The sequence below is a fragment of the Ursus americanus genome, chromosome 16 (assembly GCF_024610735.1).
Source record: "Ursus americanus isolate L20-20 chromosome 16, mUrsAme1.1.p, whole genome shotgun sequence".
In the NCBI taxonomy this organism is placed as follows: domain Eukaryota; kingdom Metazoa; phylum Chordata; class Mammalia; order Carnivora; family Ursidae; genus Ursus; species Ursus americanus.
In genome coordinates, this window is record NC_142142.1 from 11,026,334 (window position 1) to 11,047,401 (window position 21,068).

The 21,068-nt window shown below is 40.7% G+C and overlaps 2 protein-coding genes across 11 annotated transcripts in view; one reads left to right on the forward strand and one right to left on the reverse strand.

Annotated features, from left to right (window-relative positions):
- Positions 1-3,803: 3,803 nt before the first annotated feature.
- LOC148108757 (uncharacterized) lies at positions 3,804-10,209 on the reverse strand. Its single transcript, XM_087868527.1, has 2 exons — positions 10,102-10,209; positions 3,804-9,968 (listed from the first exon to the last, which is right to left on the reverse strand). The coding sequence occupies exons 1-2, from the start codon at positions 10,207-10,209 to the stop codon at positions 9,396-9,398; spliced, it is 681 nt and encodes a 226-aa protein (XP_087724653.1). The 3' UTR covers positions 3,804-9,395.
- The window catches only part of EMSY (EMSY transcriptional repressor, BRCA2 interacting), a 97,534-nt gene continuing 86,182 nt past the window's right edge, over positions 9,717-21,068 (forward strand). For 7 of the 10 annotated variants that reach the window (XM_045816150.2, XM_045816159.2, XM_045816153.2 and 4 more), the window contains exons 1-5: positions 9,717-9,850; positions 11,587-11,695; positions 16,948-17,047; positions 18,524-18,598; positions 19,930-19,971. In XM_045816150.2, the coding sequence (XP_045672106.1) occupies positions 11,626-11,695; positions 16,948-17,047; positions 18,524-18,598; positions 19,930-19,971 (287 nt within the window). In that variant the 5' untranslated portion in view covers positions 9,717-9,850; positions 11,587-11,625. The remainder of the gene's footprint in view (positions 9,851-11,586; positions 11,696-16,947; positions 17,048-18,523; positions 18,599-19,929; positions 19,972-21,068) is intronic. The other 3 variants (XM_045816152.2, XM_045816154.2, XM_087868173.1) reach the window with 2 other exon arrangements.

Here is a 21,068-nt window from a genome sequence, read left to right on the forward strand (position 1 = left end):
CAACAGTGCTGGGCATTCAGAACTCAACCTCTGTTCTTAAAGTCTCTAATCAGTCTGGTGAGATTAATTGCTGTCACCATAGACTGCCTTGTACGCTTCAGCTTAGGGTGTGTGTGTGTGTGTGTGTGTGTGTGTGTGCGTGTGGGTGGGTGGGTGGGTATGTGTGTGCGTGAGCACATACTCATACAAGCGTTATTTGGACCATTTCCTTCCCACAATCATTTCTCAACAAATAGATTCCCCAGGCTCTCCAAAGGTATGCATTCCTTATTTCCTCTGCCTTCAGCAGGGCGTGGATTTGAACTGCTGGCCTTGATGTGATAAGTTTAGAGCTCACAGCATCTCAGCAAGTGCCCTTTCAATCCAAGAGAGACCTGATCTGGTCTTCCACGAGCACACTTAGAAAATAATGATCAATCCTAGGGTTGCAGGGAAAAGATCTTCACTGGAGCTGACAAGGAAGCGGACACCCTGTACCATTTCTCTGCAGACTTTGCAAGTGCTCAACACTTCTTGAAAGAGAATATGGTTCCCAAGACTTTCGCTCAGCCGGCTGGAGCCTAGTTTAAAAAAATGCATTTCATCTCTGGCAAATCACAGCAAAACGTCATAAACAGCTGGAAACTCTCTGAGGTGAAGACAAGTGGGATATTATGTTTGGATTTATTGCCCCCTCCCCCGTGATAGCTGATTTCCATTTCCGACAGGGTTATTATTTCCATCTTTATGAAATATCTTGGATCTCACCTTGGATAATTACTGATTATCATCAGCTCCTCACCTGAGGCGTTTTAGCATTTGGGTGAACCTGAAAAATATTTTTTTTTCCAAAATATGTACTAAGGAAAACTCAATGTGTGAGATTATGTCTTTATTTCTATTTTCATTTGCAATTCCCTTTGGTTTTCTGATGATCAAGTCATTAATCAGTGTCAAATCACCATCCAGAGCACAGACAGTGTATTTACCACTTGGCTTCCAATGTGGATTAAATGGCAATAACTTGTGTTACTCAGTCTGGTGCTCTCTCATTACCGTGGTAATCACAGACCCAAGAAACCTTGAGGGTATTCACAAGATCTCAGTAGCCATCTAAGGTTTTTAGCCAAAGGTGTACATTACAATCTTCTGAAATTTGATAGAGCTCCCTAAGTTAGTCCAACAAGTACTCCCAGTTGAGGACCACTAAGAGTCCAACATCCTTCATTTCACTCCTTGATGTTGCCATTCTATGTGTCCCTCCATACTTCCAACCTTTGCTTCTTATTCTTCTGCTGTGATACCTTTGATAACCCCCTCCCCCACTTCTCTGCCTGGTAAAATCCTGTTCACTCAAGAGGCCCAACCCAAATGCTACCTCTGCTATGAAGCTTTCTGTGATGAAAATCTTTTTCTCCCCGATCCTACAGCACTTCTGAAACATCTTTATGAACATTCTGTGTTATCACGTTCTCCTATGGTACATAGAGCCATCTGCATGTGTCTAACGTCCCCACTCAACCGTGAGCTCCAGAATAACGGTGGTACCTTATTCATCTTCATATCTCCAAGGGCTGGCATGGGGCCTAACACTCATTCACCGAATGAATGAGGAGGTTGATACTCAAAAGTAGACCGTGCATTGGCCCATTTAGTTTAGTCAGATCTGAGTTTCCTCAGCATTTCTTGACTGAGTCGCTTACAAAAAGAGATGTGCGAGGATGTTCTAGGCAAGCACCTAAAGGGCCATATTCGTTTTTAATATCCTTTTAAAAACATCACTTTCCCAACGAAAGTGATAATAGCTCCTTTAATTTGAATTAGTAATGAACGGCTGGATAGCAACTTGAACTTGAGGATTTGTTTTCAGGAAAGCAGACAATCTCACGAAAATCCAAATCTAAATTGATTGGTTCAGTCAGTGTAGGAAATGTTAGCCTGAAAAATCAGGAGACCTGCCCGTGGTTCCTGTGTGACTTTGTGTAAGTTACTTCTTCCCTCTGGGTCTCTTCTGTAAAATGGGGCATTAAACCGAATACCTCTGAGGTTTCTGCTAACTCCAAAGTTCTATGACCTTAACCAGAATCACCAGTAAACTGATGTAGCAGTTCCTTTATTTTGGTTCTACTCCATAGTACTGAGGGGGATGGAGTAGTCTTATTAAGATGCTAAGGAGTTTTACAAAATGCATTAATACATCATAACAATGACATAAATCATAACGATCACACCTGTGAAGAACCTTGCAAAAGAAAGGAAAGAATCATCCATGGTGCTACCACTCTAATAAGTGACTGTTTTGGTATGTGTTCCTCCATTCTTCTCATATGTATATGTGTCCTCTTATATATGCATATATATATATGTACGTACATGCTTTTTCACATATCGTAAGCATATTCCTTGATGTTAACTATTTGTAATTTTCATTTTAAATGACTACATACTGAGTAAATAGGTAGGACATGCAAATACTCTTCTATTGCAAGATAATTATGTTGTCAATTTTTTGATAGCATTGAAATTAAAATCTCTATAAATATAACTTTATGGATTATTTTGGATAATAATAATAATACATATTTTGGATTATTCCCACAAATGGGAATCCTCTATGAAAGGATATGAACATTTTCATGACTCGCACAGTACCCTGCCTTATTTTAATAAGCATCTGTGATTTTGCTGTGTAGTACCCTATTTTTCCTAAGGGAAGCCAAGCCCACCCCCACCCTACTACCACATGCTTTGGAATAACTGACTTTGCCACTCAGCCCCCTCCTTTCCAAAGAGTAACATGTGGATAAGTCCTGACAAATCAGGGTATTACATTCCCCTGGCCACAGTTTAGGGATAGGCATGTGACCCAGATGGAGCCAGCAACAACACAGCAAGACTTTAAATAAGACTGTTGGAAGAGATGGCATGTGCTTTTCTGCTGAGGTTATCAGCAGGGAGGATGGTAGAAGCCTGCAACTGCTGGGAGTCAACACATGGAGCCTGCGAATGAAGCCAACACAGGAGAAGACAGAGCTGAGGGATGGGAATCCTCTAGATTCAGTAATGCCTGTAGCCAGAACTATTCTAGGACTTACTTTGCAGTGAAGTGAACCAAAAAGTTTCACTGTTCCTTAAACCATTTCCTCCACACATTCATTCCTTCACTGACACACAGATACACTCCTAACTGGTATGAATAGAGTTGTTTTAAAAAAAGAAATCCTTTTTACTTATCTTTTTTAAGTAATAAGCTTTGCTTTTTAGAGCACTTTCAGGTTCACAGTGAAACTGTGTAAAAAGGTCCCACGTACCTCCAGTCCTACCCAGCCCCTCCACCTGCCCCCCCCGACATACAATCTCCCTCTCGACACCCCATGGCAGAGTAGTACATTTGTTACAACTGATGACCCTACACTGAGGTGTCATTACCACCCGAAGTCCATAGGTCACCTAAGTGTCCACTCCTGCTGGTGTACATTCTATAGGTTTTGACAGATGTGATTTTACTTTTAAGTAAAACTACATAAAGGATATAATCTCACATGTACAGCTTGATAAGCTTTTACCTAGGCAGATCTATTCATATAACCCCTACCCAGATCAAGATCTAGAACATTCACAGTTCCGTGGTTCCTATGTGCTCCATCCATGTAGTTACTCCTCTAAAGTTATTTACTATTCAGGCTTCTTTCACAAAAATTATTTTTGCTGCTTTTGAACTTTATATAAATGGAATCTCACAGTGTGACTGCAACCTCTTAGCCTCTTAACAGCTCAATCCTGCTGTCACAGGGGGAAGAGACTGGGTGGCTGAGGATGCGGGGGGGGGGCGGGGGGGGGGAGGAATGAGTATGTTTTGCATATGAGGATATGTTGCGAACAGAGGGGAGATTATGGCAGATGATGTTTTTCAAAAATGGCCACAGCAGTATTTCTGGTTCCAGGTATTCTTTCAGAATTCTACCACTCTTCCATTAGCAAATGGAATCTATTTCCCTTCCCGTTGAACCTGGGTGGGCTTGACTGTTCTAACCAAGAGTATGGCACAAATAATGACATGACTTCCATAGTTTGGTCATAAAAACTTCCATAGTTTTGTCTCTTTCTCTCCAGACACTTCCCCTTAGAATTTGGCCACATGTTGCAAGGAAGCCTAGGCCACATGGAGATGCTACGTATGGATGTGTCTGCTGATAATCCCAACAAAGATTCCAGGCAACATCAGTTGCTGATCATATGAATGAATGAGACCTCAGATGATTCTAGATCCTAGGTGCCAAGCTGCCGCAGTGGACACCAGAGGAGGAGCGATGAACTGCCTCCACTAAGCCCTACCAAAAAGAAGATGTGAGTGAACTAAATTGTTTAAGTGCTACAGCACTGATTTGCTACGCAACCACAGATAACCAGAATTCTATAATATCCGTGTTCTTGCGAAGAGTCTTCTGGTGATATCTGACGATCACAAATTACTCTTCTCTCTAGGTCCTGGTTTCCTCAGCTATGAAATGGACAATGATTACTATGCCATGGGAATGTTGTGAGGTGTAAATGAAGTAACGCACACGCGGTGCTCTTTTTATAATTGGACTTCAAGAAATGCTACTGAATATTTTTTCACCTTACTTCCATCAAGTTGTTCTAGATTTGCTGCTTCGTACAAATGCCTACCACCTGATTTTGTCCACACACAAATGGGCGGGCACATTGCAATGGGGTCGCTTCCACGCTGCTCTAACCCCTCACTCGCTCTAGGGGGAGCCAGCCACCATGTTGTGAGGATGCTCAAGCAGCCTTACAGGGAGGTCCACAGAGCGAGAAACAGACCTCTTCCCTTGCTCAAGTGCCAACCACGGGAAGGAGCTACCTGGGAAGCCGACCCTTTGGCCCCCGTCAGTCTTCAGATAGAGATCCCAAGCCAGAATCACTCAGCTAATTTAATTCCCATAGAAACTGCGAAACCTGTACGAAATGAAACGGAAAAACCAAAAAAAGCCCCTTATTATTGTTTTAAGTCAAGGTTTGGGATAATTTATTATGCACCGATAGTTAGCTAATAGCTACAGCAACATGGGAAGGGATGTAGGCGAGGAACTGATCCAAGGTTGAGGGCTGTTTTAGGGTTTATGTGGAAGGACAGAAACGGCTGAATGAACTTGAAAGTGCCAATGAGACGGAGTTTGAAGTAAATGATCACAGGGCCCAGCTTAGAAAGGGAAGAAAGTAAAGCTGGAGGAAGGGAACAAACTTGGAACGGGTAGACTATAAACTACAGATTTCACTGAAGCTGAAGAACAGGTTTGGTGAGGGTAAAGAGTAAAAAAATCTGGAATAAAAGAACGTCTTGTTTAGAAGGTGGAATCCCTTGGTTACTGATTTCAGAAGTGGAATAGTTCTGGAGAACAAAGTACAGGATATGATCAAAGAAATGGGTGGTTTAAGGGCAGTGCTGGGGAAGCTTGTTTTTTTGTTGTTGTTGTTGTTTTTTTTTTTTTTTTTTAAATCTTTCTGGTGAGGACAAGGGCAGAGGGGACAATGGGGCAACATAAACTAATGATAGCAAGCTGTTAAAAAGTTTCTAAGATCCCATCATCCCTAGAGAGATGGAATGAAGATGGAATGGGAGTTTGCATACCTTGATAGTAAACGCCTCAATGCAGGGGTAGCTGGTCTGGAAGTTGTAGTTACAAGGTGAGGAGAATGCCAGCTTTTACTCCTGGTTCAAGATACTAAAGATGGGGACAGAAGAACTCCATTTGAAAGGGCTTTAAGAGAAGCACTTAACTTTAGGACAATATCAGATTTTAGGCAAGATAAAGAAGTGATGGCAGTGTTCTAGGAAAATGTTAGATATGCAAGGAAATTTCTTTGCATTGACATGGGTTTGCCTGTAAAAAAGCTGGAACTTTATTCTGTTGGCAACTGGAAACCACTGGAAAGTTTTATACAGGTGACTGACATGGTGAACTTTGAATTTTAGAAAGCCCACCCTGATAGCAGTGGCAGTATGGTAGATGTACTAGGCAAGGAGTGTAGAGAGGTTCTTTTGCAGGAAGACGGTTGGGAAAAAAGGTCCAATCCACACAGGTGATGAGGCCTCATCATCAGCCCACTGAAACAATGGGACCAGCTATTTACGAAGTAGAGACTACAGAATTTAGTGGGCAGTAAGGGAGAGGGGTTAAGGCAGTTGACAGGGCAGGGTTCAGGTCTTTCACCTCGTTTCTGAAGCTGTTTTAGATTGTTCAAAGCATTTGATCTTCCATGAAACCTAGGTATGTAACTGCTGTTCCCCCCCTTTACTTTTCCTTTTTTGTCCCCCAAATCTACTTATCTTGATCTGTATTTTATATTCCACTAATATAATTTATTACTAATTTATTTTTAAATATAATTTATTTTTTTGGTTTTGCTATTCTCATTTTTAGTATACACGTTGGCTATACCATTGTGGTAATAAAGCTTTCCAAAGGTAAGAATCTAAGGGCAGTGTGGTACAGTGGAAAGACAAGCCGCCTGTAAGTCAAAAGGGCTGGTTTCCGGTCCCAGTCCTGCCATGAAGTTCCTGTATGACGCTGGTTAACTCAACTGATGTCTTTGGACCTGTCTTTTCATTTTTGAAAATGAATAAAGTCTTATCCATTGCGACTTGCCTACCTATACAATATAGGGAACACAACAGATATTTTTATGATAATTGTGAATACCTTCTCCAATATAGCACTACAAAATTAGAATAGTGGATGGTAAGCCTCTTGAAGTCTATTTCAAGAAAGCTGCTTAACCTGGTTGGTCAATAGAGAAATAAAGTTTGAGACAAATATTGTACTCCAATACATTTTCCCAGACTAGAGGTAGTTATACTCGTGTCTAGTAGGACAATAAGTCTTGACTTTTCTTTTTTGAAAGTGGAGGACGGCTCTCATTCATCATATACTTCCTAGACCTAAAGTGCCTTAACTTGAAATCATGGCTCTGCTACTTGTACTAGCTTGTCACCTTAGGTAAACTACTTATTCTCTCTGTGCCTCCGTTTCTTCATCCATAAAATGGGAATAGTGTATCTCAAAAGGCTATTGTAGAGATTAAACAGGTTAATGTATAAAGCAGCATCTGGAACAGAGAAAACCCTAGATAAACATTAGCTATTATTTTTATGTGCCAGACACTGGAGTGCAAAGACCTTCCCTTGAAGAGCTCATTCTCTAGTCAGGAAGATTTTTTGAACAAACGACCATAACTTAAATGTTCTGAATCCTGTAATAAGATGTGTAGAAACAGAGGAAGGAATGCCTGTCTTATCCTAGAGGCAAAGTCAAGGGCAGGATAAGTTTCTTGAGGGTAATGTTTGACTTTGACCCTTAAGGAAAAGAATTTAATATTAGGAATATTTAGGAACATGGAGCAATCAGAGGCAGAATGGGGAAGGCAGACTCTAGCCACAAAATACAAATATATATAGTTAGGAGGAAAAGGGAGGATATGTGGTAGATTGAGAGCTTGTTAGAAATATAGAATCTTGGGGCGCCTGGGTGGCACAGCCGTTAAGCGTCTGCCTTCAGCTCAGGGCGTGATCCCAGCGTTCTGGGATCGAGCCCCACATCAGGCTCCTCTGCTATGAGCCTGCTTCTTCCTCTCCCACTCCCCCTGCTTGTGTTCCCTCTCTCGCTGGCTGTCTCTATCTCTGTCGTATAAATAAATAAAATCTTTAAAAAAAAAAAAAAAAGAAATATAGAATTTTAGCCCCTACCCAGACATAACTCAATCAAAATTTGCATTTTTAACAAGATCCTCAGGTGGTTCCTACTGAACATGAAAGTTTGAGAACCACTGGTCTTGAGGACACTGGAGTCAAGCTGCTTAGGTTTAAGTCTTGGCTTTACCATTTACTTATAATGCATGACTCTAGGCAAGCTATTTAACCTCCTTCCTGTGCCTAGGTTTTCTCATTTGTAATTAGACATAATAGTTTCTACCTCATAAAATTTTAAGGACTAAATAAATTATATGTGAGATGCTAATAATACTTGGCACCAGGTAAGCACAAGAGTAAGCTACAATTCTTGACTTACATGCTACTTATTATGGTCAGAGTCAGTTTTATAAGCAGCTTGTCTTTCCATTTCTACTCCATTACTGTCACCTTGACATTTGTTGTAGAGGAAGACACTTGGAAGTCAGAAGACCTGGGGTTATAAAGTCCAGCTCCCTTCAATTCCTAGCTTTGTGAAATTGGGTGAGTTCTTCAATTTCTGTGTTTTCCTCATTCATACTGTTTGTGGGGGTGGGGGGAAGATCTAAATTACACCTACCTCACTGAGATGCTGTGCGGCTCAAAGAATAGAGTGAAACTACAAAATCTATTAAGGTTTCTTTTACCATCTTTCCAAAAGTTAAGTAATTGACCTGAAAACAGGTGGGAAATAGATGGAAGAGAATGCACTGTAAGATCAAGGAGGGAGAGAGGGGCCTGGGTATTATCTGTCCCACTTCATGACTTTCTGGAGCAGCAGGCTTGGGTTTCAACAGTAACAATTTTCTGGGCCCTCAGAGAGTATTTTTAGCTAATGGGTAAATAGTAATAAGAAACTTAAATGCTGTTTATTTTCTCTTTTTAATCTATAGCTCCATTCAAGAATATGACCAGTCTCACACGTTTGCACAGTGATCCACAACTTACAAATAACTTTTTCTACGTTGTCTATCACAACATCCCCATTGGGTAGGATTAACCCCATTTTACATGAACACTTTGTTAATGTCAGAAAATATATTAAGAACCCCCTTTGACTTGGGCATTTTTACCAGATCCTATGTTTCCAAAAGTACACAATTTAAGAGGAAGGACAATCACAAAACTTGGATTCAATCTTCCACAATACCAAGCACTGGCTTCAATTTCATGGCCGCGAGTAACTACACACTGGACCCCTTTTCTCCTATGTAAAATAGGGGCAACAATACCTTCTTCACACAATTGTTCTGTGATTAAATAAGAACAAAGGCTGAAGGGTGAACCTACCACATCGTAAGGCCTCTAATAAATACCTTCTCCTTCTTCCCTTTGACAGCTAAAGCACGAGATACCACTATCATTCCCACTTCACACGTGGAGGACCCCGAAGTGGAGAACGTTCGGGTCCCCCTTCTCCACTGGCAACTCCGCAACCCCCAGATTGGGTTCGGGCAATTGCGACGTCCGTTATGTAGTTTCTTGTAGCGCTGATTCTCTCTCCTTGAATTGCGTCTGGTGGGGGCTGGAGGCCGCTGATAATTGCTCCCATGACTCTGAGGAATCCGATCCCAATGCTCAACGGCGCTTCAGGGACAAAGCTGCTTTCCTACCGTCCCTAACCTCGCCTAGAGTAAAGGTCGCGGCAAAGCCTCAGCTCCAGCTACCGACGCCATTTTGGCCCCTACGTGTGACGCCACACGTAGCAGAGAGCGCAGCCCATTGGTTGGGAGACGGCAGCCAGAGGAGAGGCGCGCGAAGCCGGAGAGGAGGGTATGAAGGAGAAGCCAAGGAAACTACAATCCCGGCCTTCCTTGCGCCTGCGACAGCATACCGAGAGCGAAAGAGAAGGGAGCTTGGGTTCGGACCACAACTCCCGGCACCTCCCGCGATGTCTCCTCTTTCCTTTCAAAACGCGGAGAAAAAGAGGGACTGGGAGAATGGAGGCCTTCTGGAGTCTGTTCTCCGAAAGGCGGGAAAGGCGAACTACACCTCCCGACTGGCAGCGCGCGGCTGCGCCTGCGCCCTGATGCCTGTCGCCATCTTGCCCCTTCTGAGGCACCGCAAACAAACCCAATTCCTGGTGTTCCCTAGTCTTGGCGGAGGAGCCTTTTAGATGAGCCCCGAAAGGCCGGGCAGGTGGGTGACTCTCAGACAGGGTGATGGGAAGAGCTGGCAGGTTAGCCAGGCTGGAGGAGCGCCGGGCCAAGAATTTGGTCCCCGGCTTGGGGCGCCCAGCCCCATCCTCCGTTGTCTCCTAACGGGATCGTGGGGCTCCCCGAGGTGGACTGAGGGGGACTTTGGCAGGCCTGGTGCTGGGATCCTGGGGGTCCAGCTCTGGGAGCCTCCTGGTGAGTCTCGGTCGTCTGCCTGGCTGTCCGCGCGCCTACTCTCTCTCCGTTGTCCTCTCCGCTGAGGAGGGAGCGAGGCGCTGATGCCAGCCGGGGCCCCTGACACCCGCTACTGGTCCTGAAGGGCTTGGCTAGTGGGCTTGACATTGGGGTTGGCGCTGAGCCGCACGGGTGAGGAGGGTGGGCGGGCTGCTCTTGTTGTGGTGCTGCGAGAGAGTGCGTGTTTGGGGAGGGGGCGGGGCGGGCTTGCCTCCTTGACACTTGAGTGGGGGAAGGATTACAGGAGATCCCGGCTCCGGAGCGGGCTCCCGCTACTGCTGCCCAGATTTCCAGTGCGCTGCGGCCCCGCGGTGGGGTGCGCTGGCGGGGACGCGTCGGGATGCCGTGACGTGGTGCTTGATTCGGGCGGTCGCCGGCCGCCTCCAAGATCCTGTCGGGGGGCGGGGACTGGCTTGTGGAGGGAGCGGATTCCTTTGGCTCTGCCCCTTCTTCCTCCTCCCCACCCCTTTTCTTTATGTCATCCTGCCGGCTGGGGCGCGCAGTCCAGTTCTCCTTGCTCTGGGTTGGTTCGTAGCTGAGAGGACTATGGGAAGTCGGAGGAAGGGGGGGATCAACTCCGGGCGCAGAGTTGGAGTTAGCAGCCCCAGTGCCTGGAACGGGATATAGCAGTTATTACAGTTCGGTGCCTGACTCCTCGGCTAGACCTTGAGCTCGCTCATTCACTCACTCACTCACTCACTCACTCACTCACTCATTCATTCATTTTACCCACTCTTCTCTATCTTCATTCATCTACTTAACAAATATTTACAGTGGATCTACCGTGTGCTAAGCAGGTATTGTGCAAGCGCCCAGCGCTGTTGTCTTTTTATCCTCTAGACCAGGCAATTCCCAGTATGAAGTAAGTTCCTGACATCTAAACTTTTGGTAAATGATTGTTTAATGACTACAGGGTGTAAATTCATCCTTCATCGTTAAGACTTGAGAGGAAAGTTTTTTGTTAAGTTCCATTAGCCCATGTAACTTCCTAGGAGGTTTATATATTTTATCTTTTATAACTCAGAAGTGAGAAAGCCGATGCAAATCAGGTAGCCTGCGCAGGGTTACACAGGTAGTAGCCCCTATTGATTGAACAACACGCCAGCCACTATCATAACTTCACATACTGTTCTTTAATCCTTATGACAAATTGGATGATAGTACCTCTGTTTTACAGATGTGGAAAACTTTTGCTCAGATAGTCCGCTTTACCCAGGATCACCCAGTCAGTGAGTTGAAAGCTGGAACTAGAAACTGGAGGTGTCTGACTCTAAAGCCTGTGCTCTTCCCACTGTCCTCTGCGGGAATAATAAGCTGCGGAATGGTTGTTTCGTTCTTCATTTATCAGAAGTTGAAAAGTGTGGTGGTGAAATAGGATTGTGAGATGTTCTTACTGGTTTTACTTCTTAGTGTGTAGATCTCCAGGTAAGTGGCCTTTTGACTTCACTTTGGTGACTTGATTTTTGTTTCATTTTGTTTTGGTAGGGAAGACAAGCTCTTTGGGGCTACCAAAAAGAAGCAGCAATGCCTGTTGTGTGGCCAACCCTTTTGGATCTCAGCAGGGATGAATGCAAAAGGATTCTTAGAAAATTGGGTACGATTTTCATTTTTGATGTTTATGCCTTCTATGATACTTTTCCCTTTCTGTTTTTGTCATGGCTGTTTGCCTGGATGTCATGTCTCATGCTGCATTAGAAATTCTTTGGAGGTATACTTTTCATCTTACTCATTGTTATTTCCCCAGTGCCTAGCATAGTGCTTTGTACCTAGTAGGTGCATGGACCATAATAATAAAAATAGTAGCTAAGAGTTCTTGAGGGGTACTGGGCTATTCTGAGTTCTTTACGTTCAATATCTTATTTAATCCTCACTCATTGGGAAAGGTGGGTATTTGTGTGTGTGTGTGTGTGTGTGTGTTTCCATATTACAGATGACAAAACTGAAGCTTAGAACCCAAGGTGGTGCTGATAGTTAAGTCATGGAGTCAGGATTGTAACCCAGGGAATATGATTCCAGTCTTACTTTAGCATATTTTTAACCTTCATGAATGTATGTGTGAATTATAAACTGTTTCTGAATTCTAAGTAAATGTTAGCTATGCTGACTTTCCTAAGTTATGTTTACTATCAGTAATAAAACACGCTTTATGTTTATAATTAATTATTTTAAGCTTCTTTTCCTTTAGAGCAGCCTTTCTCAACTAGCATTTTAGGGAGAGAATTAAGCACTAATGCTAATAAGCCTAATCCATTGTGTGTAATGAACTAACTTCTTTTTATGCATTTGGAATGGTAATAGTTTTGTACTATTCTTGGAAAAATAAAAGACTTACTCAAGTCATTTTTTATATTCTGTGATTCAAATGAGGATCCTTGGTTGAGAACTAATACTTTAGACTCTAAGGTCCAAGAACGACCTTGTTGTTTTCTTTACCACTGCAGTCCCAGACTAGCTCATAGTGGGTGCTCAGTAAATGAAAAAAACATTAAATGCTTTGTAAGTGGATATGAATTAATTGTTTAATCTATGAGTTTGAGGGGGTAAGTGTGGGCCTTGAATTCAGAGGGACCTGGGGTCTTGGTCTTGTCACTAATGACCCACAAGATAAGGACAGTTTATATAATCTCTTTAAATCTGTTGACACTTTTGTAAAAGAGGCATAATAATATCTGCCTCGTAAGTTATGTGGATTAATTGTATATAAAAGGGGCCTACACAGTGCTGACATCTGAGGGTATAGCGTTTTAGAGCAGTTGCTTTCAGACATTAATTTATTTATTTGCAGGTGAATCTTCAAAGGAAATCTTTGTTGGGAATTCTTTTGTGTAAATCTGAATCATAGCTGCCCTGGTCCTGTCTGCTAGTAATATTTACCCTTTCTATTTCCCTTCAGGTCAGGCTACTGGGAGGATTACTCTTATTTTATAAACTATTTCTTAGCATTGTATTTTAGCATGTTTAGAGAGCTTTTTTGGGCAGTCATCCCATTATCATTTTTTTCCTTCAACCTTATATCCAAACTTTTAGTACTAATTCAAGGTTGATTTTCTACACACTTGCATGCAATTGCCATAGCTTCTTAGCTACCATTTATAAAATTGGACTGGTGTTTATTTCATAGCTAAAATAATTGCAGATGAACAGATCCCAACTACAGTAGATTGGATTAGAGTTTCTGGGCTTTTGGGGCCTTGAGTCAAGAGATTATGTTTAAATATAAAAATGGTAACCTTTAAGTCTAAATTTATCCTTAACTTTAGCCAGAGCTGTGTGGGTAATGTTGCTGGAGAGCTGTTTCTATACAAAAGAAAACAGCCTTCCTGCAGAGTAATGTCATCTTCAATGACCCTTCACTTTGGGAGGTGAGCCTCGATAGTGATTTGCAGAAAGACTTCCTCCCCACCCGTTGGCTCATTATCATAACAATGAAACTTTTGAATTGCCTTCAAACACTAGCTCTAGGTCCAAAGTTTAGAGAAAGTACTGTATTTAAGAATTAACTTAAAATATTTTAAGAATTAAGTTTGTTCTTTTAAAAATAGTTATAAATAACGTAAAATGCTAAACATTTAAATTTTACTTAAATATAAAAACTCTGGGATCGAGAATTTTTTTAATAATATACTGAACATACCAGTGATAGATAAATGCTTCCCTCCTCTTATCCTGCCTTTCCCTGGCCTTATTTTTAAAAAACCATTCCTGAGTTACAACTCCAACATGGGGCTTCACGGACTATAGTATAATCGAATGGGTGATTTGTTTAAATGGAATGTTGAGGACTTTATCAAGTGGTTTGGCAAATCTTTTTGTTTTCCGTGGTGTTTGCACATATCTCTTACTATATTTATGTGTCATTAGAGTTAGCACTACAGTAGAACGGCACCAAAAATACCAGAAATTCAACTAAGTTTGATATTTGTCAGGATCTGAGGATACCCATCACAATGGAAATCAAATGTCAAGGAAGTTTGGGAAGCTAGTAAAGAGGTTCTTTACACTGAGTGAATTTCTGGAGAATGGACGAAGTGCCTCAGATTGTGTGACCCTTAACTGTGGTCTGAGTTCCAGTTTTGTGTGAGGTTACCACCTCGTACATTTGTCCATGACTTTTTAGTTAGACTTGGAATGAGACTTGAAATGTCAAAAACCATTGCCCCATTTCTTTGGTTAATTTCACTTTTTTTGAAGTAGTTTCTTGATCACTATAAATTGCATAGCCAAAAGTGTACTTCTTTTTCTTTTTCCTCATGCCATTTTCTCTCTCTGACCTCTCCATTTCTTTTTATGGTATTGCCCTTCTCCTAAATATCTTGCAAACTACAAAATCTGGTTCCTTTCCTTCTGCTGTTCCTTCCACATTCAGTCAACTACTGAGTCCTAGCAAATAAGAACTTTTTAGCCTGGAATTAGAGGCTTAGTCTGGCCCCAAACTACTTTTCCATTTTTATCCTTTTCTATTCTTTGTATATGTGTCTCTTCTTGGATTTTAATTACCTTGAGGATAGGGACTTTGTTTTGTTCATATAAATATTCTTCATGGTACCTTGTATTAGTAGTAATGTGCAATTGCAGTTAAGTTTGGTTTGAATTAGTGACTATCCGAGTACAGACATTTTTACTTTCCCTAAAGTAAAACTCTGAAAATAGTCACTGACTGTTACTGGAAGTTCAATATCTATATGAGATATTATTTGCTCTTTTACTGTATTCCTTTTGCATATTTGCATTTTTTTCCCTCCTGCTTGCTTAGAGCACACTTGTCTTTCTGATTAAAACTTACGCTTCTAGGCTGGATGATGTGTTTCTTCTGTATGCTTTTACCACTGTATTATAAACTGTATCATCATTGTCTGATGACTTGTTTCACTGTAGCTTTATTCTAGAGTTAACTACTTGCAGGCAGGATTTAGCATACTATCTGGTATGTATAATAGGACTCAGTACTGATTTATTGAATAAAATATTCCATAAATGAGGCACAAACCTTTAGTATAGTGATTTCTTAGTTGGTTATCCTCAAGGCCTTTCTGAACTCTACTTTGGGTCCTGATAAAAGCTGAAATATATGTTTCTTGGTACTAAGTATTTCCTTTACTATTCAGAGCAGGAAAGCTTTGTCCTTCCAGAGAGACCCATGGAACATCTACATAGTATTCAACATAGATTGAATATGCAAGATGTTTACACATGGGATAATTCAGTTGGATCAGACCTTTCTTTGGAGCTGGGTGGAGGGACAGAGGGAGAGGGGGAAGCAAGACTTCCTTCTGAGCAGGGAGCCTAATGGGATGCAGGGATGCGATGTGGGGCCTCGATCCCAGCACCCTGGGATCACCACCCGAACCAAAGGCAGATGCCCAACTGACTGAGCCACCCGAGCGCCCCTTGGATCAGACATTTCTGTTTAATATATTAGTCAGCTCACTCTTTTTTGACTCTCAGAACTGTGAATAACATGAACTGAATGAGGCTACTAAGTTCAGTATTGGTGTACTACCTAGGATGCAGATATGTATACCTTCATTATTTGTGTGTCAGGCCTTGGGAAATACCAAATTCTAGTAGCAACCTGAATTGACTAAGAAGATAACTATATCTTGGATACTTATTTCCCATTTTTGCTCAGATATACCTGTCTCATAGTGTTAATGGCTTAAGACAGCTATTTTATTATTTCTTTTGATTCTGTGGTTGCTGGTTTTGCCTGAGCTCTGTCATGTGGCTGTATTCCCCTGGTGGCTTAGCTGCTTTTCTGGGCTCAGCTCAGATGGCTGGGTCTCTCTCCCTGTGGCCTTTGATCTGGGGCTTCTTCACAGCTTGGTTATCTCAAGGTTTCAAGAGAGCAAGGCCCTGCGGGCAAATGGTAGTAAGGTTCTGTTTGCATCATGTATGCTGATGTTCCACTGGCCAAGGCAAATCACATGCTAAGCCCAAAGTCAGTGTGGGGAGGGACTATATGAAGTAGTACAATTCCCAAGGAGTGCGCTGGGAGTCAGGCATGGTTCATGGGGAGCCAGTGAGGACATTTTGCTTTTATATCTTAAACAGTATTGGAGACTGACAGTTTCATTTCATAATGGTTATTGCTGTGGGATGATAGTGAAATGAAACTGTCTGGTGTTAGGGTTCAATATATTGTATCCTAGTTGCTATAAGAGCAACTCATGCTTCCTAACCGGTCTTAGTCATTTCGATGGTAGATGCAGAGGATCTTAGATCTGGAAGATACCTTTGATGTCTCTTCTAGATAAAGAAATTGAGGTTCAAGGGTGAGAAAGAACTTGCCCAGCGTCACACAACTAGTAGTGGGAGTGCTGGAGCCAGAATCTGGTCATTTGACTCTTGTTCTAGGAGTTTTTCTATTGTGCAGTACTCATGCTATTATCAACCCCCGGAGGGAGGTAGAATGTAATTTGAATTCTAGGCAGGGCTAAGGAATTGTATTTCAAGGATTGGTCATTGTAGGTACCTGTCAGTAGAGCTAAAAATTTCTTTTATCAGCCTTGTATCATTTGGAGCCTTTTCCCAATTGTTGGTGGCATCTGAGTTAAATGTTCTTCAGTGATAATGTGTGAGATAAAATATTTACCATTAGATTTTTCTCCCTAAACATTTTGTACACGTGACTTCGGTGAAGCAATAAAAAAAAAAAAAAGATATACAATTATTTAAGCCACATTTTAATCAATGCTCTTCGATAAAATTTTTGAGAGGAACTTTTAAAATTTTGTGTATTGATTTTTTTTATTGATTTCTAGGTTTTTTGCCCTAAGTTTCACTATATGTAGCCACAGTATTAAAATATTGAAGGCCTATCTTGATAAAATAATTTTCTTCTTCTAGAATTGGAGGCATATGCTGGAGTTATCAGTGCACTTCGGGCACAGGGGGATCTCACCAAGGAAAAGAAAGATCTTCTTGGAGAACTCTCAAAAGTTCTTAGGTAAATTATCATAAAAGTTTGTGAGATATGACTCTAGAAATTTCATTTTGAGGGGTTTTAATACTTTTCATTCTCAAGTTGAAGACAGAGGTGTTCAAGTTGTCGGTACTTAGATGTCTCATCCCAGTTGTGTGCTTTGTTACAGTAAGTTATGTAATTTATCATTTATTCTGTAATCAGAAAGGGTATAAGGCAGGTTATTTTAGATTAGGGTCAACTGGGAAGGGGAGGTATTTTTGACATGGATGAAGGAAAGGAGCTGGTAGCAACAAGATCTGAAGACTTGGAGTGGCCCAGTTGCATTTGTTGGGAGGAAAGAAGGAGATACTAGGAAGTTGTTGTCTTAATTTATAGAAATGGGTGGATTTTATATAGTCATAGCCCTGTAGACAGTTTATCCCCTCAGTTTCCTGCTAGAGTGGCACTTGAATCTGTTAAAAAATTCTAATGAATGGAATTCTTTGATACCTTGTCTTGATCCATTCTGACATCTTGAGCTTTCTCAGAAAATGTTGTTTTAACGGAGGTTTCCTTTCAACATTTAAAACCATTTTGTCGTATCCTTTTTTTAAAATGAAAATAGGGAAGAGTCTTTTCCTGTATTTGGTTGACATTAATATTAAGTCAAATCCTTAATCTTATTGTCCTCATATGTAACGACTTACATATTTTTTTTGTTTGCTGTTTCTGTTTCCTCGTAAATCTGCTTTCCAGCCCCTTAACTATTTTAGTCTGTGATATAGATTTAGCTTAAGCAGTAAAGATTACAATTTGAAGAGTGGTTATTCATTTTATTGAATATTTACGAATGGAATGGGTGTAGCCTTTTTCCACTTGTTTAGTATTAACTTTACGTATACTTAATCAGGATCAACATAAGCACATTTTTACTGTAAAGGTAACATAGTGTAAGGTAGAAGACATACAGCTGAAGTGTTGAGTAATAAGGGAGTAATGTCCTGGTGTCAAATTTCACAGCATATAGCCACAGGAAACAGATTATCTTGCCACTTTTGTTTCTTTATTATATTCACTGAACATAAAATTATAGACTCTTAAGCTTTAGAAAGGACTTTGGAAGACTTTCTTCTAAGTGCCAAAATCCTCTTAGTAACCACGATTAGGGGTCATACAGTGGCTGCTTGCATATTTAGATAACAGGAACCTCTGCTAATCTTGAACATGGTCTGACATTTCTGAGTTTTGGAAGTAATGAGTTGATATGAAGCTGATTTGTCATCCTGTGATTTCTAATTTGCAACTAATTCTTTCTGCAGTTATAGAATCACTATGAACCCTTTTCTGTGATTTTAATTAAAGCATCTGAAGATATATTTTAGGCCCCGTCTATATCTTTTCACAAATCAATCTTGTCCTCCCACTTCCCCAAGCAAAATGTTGACTTAAACATTAATAAAAGTATAGAAAAGAGCTGCCTGCTTGGCAGAGTTCTATAATGGCTATTTTTTTTCATAGCATCTCAACAGAGCGCCACCGTGCTGAAGTTCGGAGAGCAGTAAACGATGAACGGTTAACAACAATTGCACATAAGTAAGCCATTAGTCATACAACCCCTGATTTTTTATGACGTAGTATAACGTAGTTTTGAAACAGTCTTCCTATTGTATAGCAGGTTCCTGAGTCTTTTATCTTAATAGTAATATTTCTATACTCAGGGATCCTGACCATAGAGGTGTTAACTGTTTATTCAGTTGGTTATGTTTTTGCATTTGGTTAGGCAAGCTTTAAGTACTCAGGTCAAATCCCGTTACCGTGTGATCTCTGCATAAAAGGCCACCACAGTTTAGCAGATGATTCACTTACTTAAAGCAAAGTTCAGTAATGAAGTAGTATCTGACAGCCCCTTAGAGGTTCTTTGTAATGGTATTTGGTATATATATTACTTTATAAATAGGCATTATAAATTTTTTTAACTGACTAATATTTCATGTATTTTGAGATTCAGAAAAAAGATAGTAAGAATATATGTTCTGGTTTTAAGAAATATGAATATAACGTATCTTAATTTACTTTAAAAAAGCCAACAAAATAAAATTATAAAGGATTCTTATCAAATTGTTTCCAGATCGTTGTAACTATTTGACAGATGGGGTGGAGGGTGGTGGAGGACTAAGGGCAGGGATCAAACATTAGTAGAGTACTTATGGAGATAGTGCCTCCTAAAGAATAGAAAGGAACAGAAATTATCCTTAAATGTTAATGCAAGATGACAGGCACATTTCATTAAAAATAAGATATACTACAGTATAACTCATTTTTTATTTTTATGTTTTAACGTGAAATAAAACTAAAGGAAAAAATTCAGTGCACTTCCATAATGTGATAGTGTGTTTAAACCAATTGGCAGTATTTGAATTGACCCTGTAGATCCATAGCTTCATGTTGTGCTTCGCTGTTCCTCATTTTACTTAACTTATAAAATGGGGTGCTACCTTTTTCATTGCATAGTTTGAAAGTTGAGGTATCTGGATTTTGAGATTTTTTCAGTGGTGGGTGTGTATGCACTGCAGAAGTTTGGAATTTTTCCACTAGAGATGTTAAGTATATAGTTGTCAGGCCAACATGGTTGAAACATTCAAATATTAATGTGTTCCTTCAATTTGTTTTAAACTTTTGAATTGGGATGCTCTAAAAATAATAACTGAATCTAGATTCTAATTTGAGAAGGTAATAGGAAACTTGTGTGCTAGGTAATAAAGTAGTAAACAATAGCTTACATTCAGAGGCACTTAGAGACAAAGTTAGTGCCTTAAAAGCATTGGAAAAATATTGTGGGGCAATTAGTTGTAAGTTGATGCATCAGTTTCATACTTAAAGGATAACATTTATTTAGTCTCCTTTTCCTTTTTTCCCCTTTAAAGAATGAATTTATCCTTATATTTGGGTGAAAGACCAAGTTACAGGTATGCAAATAGGTTATTATTATTTCAGGCTTTTTCTTGTTATTATTTCAAAATTGAAGCTCTCAATTATTCAGGGGCACGTGTTCCCATTTACGAATTAACAGTGCCCTCTGCTTTTCCTTCTCTTCCCCTCCTCCCCCTCCTAATACTGCCCACCCTTTAGCCATTTTGCTGCTTGGGAGTACCTCTAGTCAGAGGGTGGGAAGGGAGAGGAGGTGAAAATTTTAATTAGTCATTTAACTCCTTGTTAGTTGTCCTGGAAATGGTTTGGTGGATGAATTTACAAGTATTTGCCAAAGTATTTTTGGATATTATGTGGATTTCTTTAATCTGTTTGACCTCTCCCTTTCCCTCCTCTCTCTATTAGCATGGATAATTGAGAGTTGGCTTTTATCTGCCTGTGTTTCCTTTTTTCTCTCCTTTCTGATTTCTTTAATACATGAATTTAATTTTCTGAGAAGTTTACTTCAGCATATAATTTTAAAAGCTTCTTAGGTCTCTCTGTACTCCTGTTTTTAATATTTTATGCTGTGGTTTTAGTTTGAGTAGGTGTCATATTTTACTTGTTGAGCCCAGGGGTTGGTGAGTGTGGAATGGTGAGGAAGGCGTAGATCCCTTATTCCCTACATCTCCTCTGCCCTCTTTTCCTCAGAAGTAGCAACAGAACCTAAGTCCAAAGATTATCTGTAGGATGGCTTCATACTCTGAGCCCGAAAAAAGCAACTGGAGCCAAGGAGGAATGCATCTGAACGGACTACATTCCCTTTCTCCTCTCCCTTCCCTCCCCCACTCAAAATCGCAGCTTAGGCCAGAAGGAATGTGGTTGAAAGGTGAAGAGAAAGCCGAGAAGATTGAGCACAAAGGAGGTGGAGACAAAAGGAGCAGGGTGTCTGGGATCAAAGAAAAGCCTTGCTTATGGCCTGAAGCATAACACGTGTTTATTATTTGGCACCAGACCATTTATTAAGTTTGATACTGGAATTCAGTTTTTTTGAAACATGTCAGAATATTATAATATTAAAGCCTGGAATGTCAAGGGGCTTCGGAGTTTTTAATTGTGCCACTCTTACCAGCATTTTCTCTATCGTTCAAAGAAA

What these genes read in the sequence shown, in the direction of transcription:
- LOC148108757 (XM_087868527.1), bottom strand. Translation starts at nt 10,209, where the DNA reads ATGTCAAGCCCACTAGCCAAGCCCTTCAGGACCAGTAGCGGGTGTCAG. An exon ending in GAGAGGACAACGGAGAGAGA is followed by an intron (nt 9,969 to 10,101) that starts GTAGGCGCGCGG and finishes CGATCCCGTTAG; the next exon opens with GAGACAACGGAGGATGGGGC.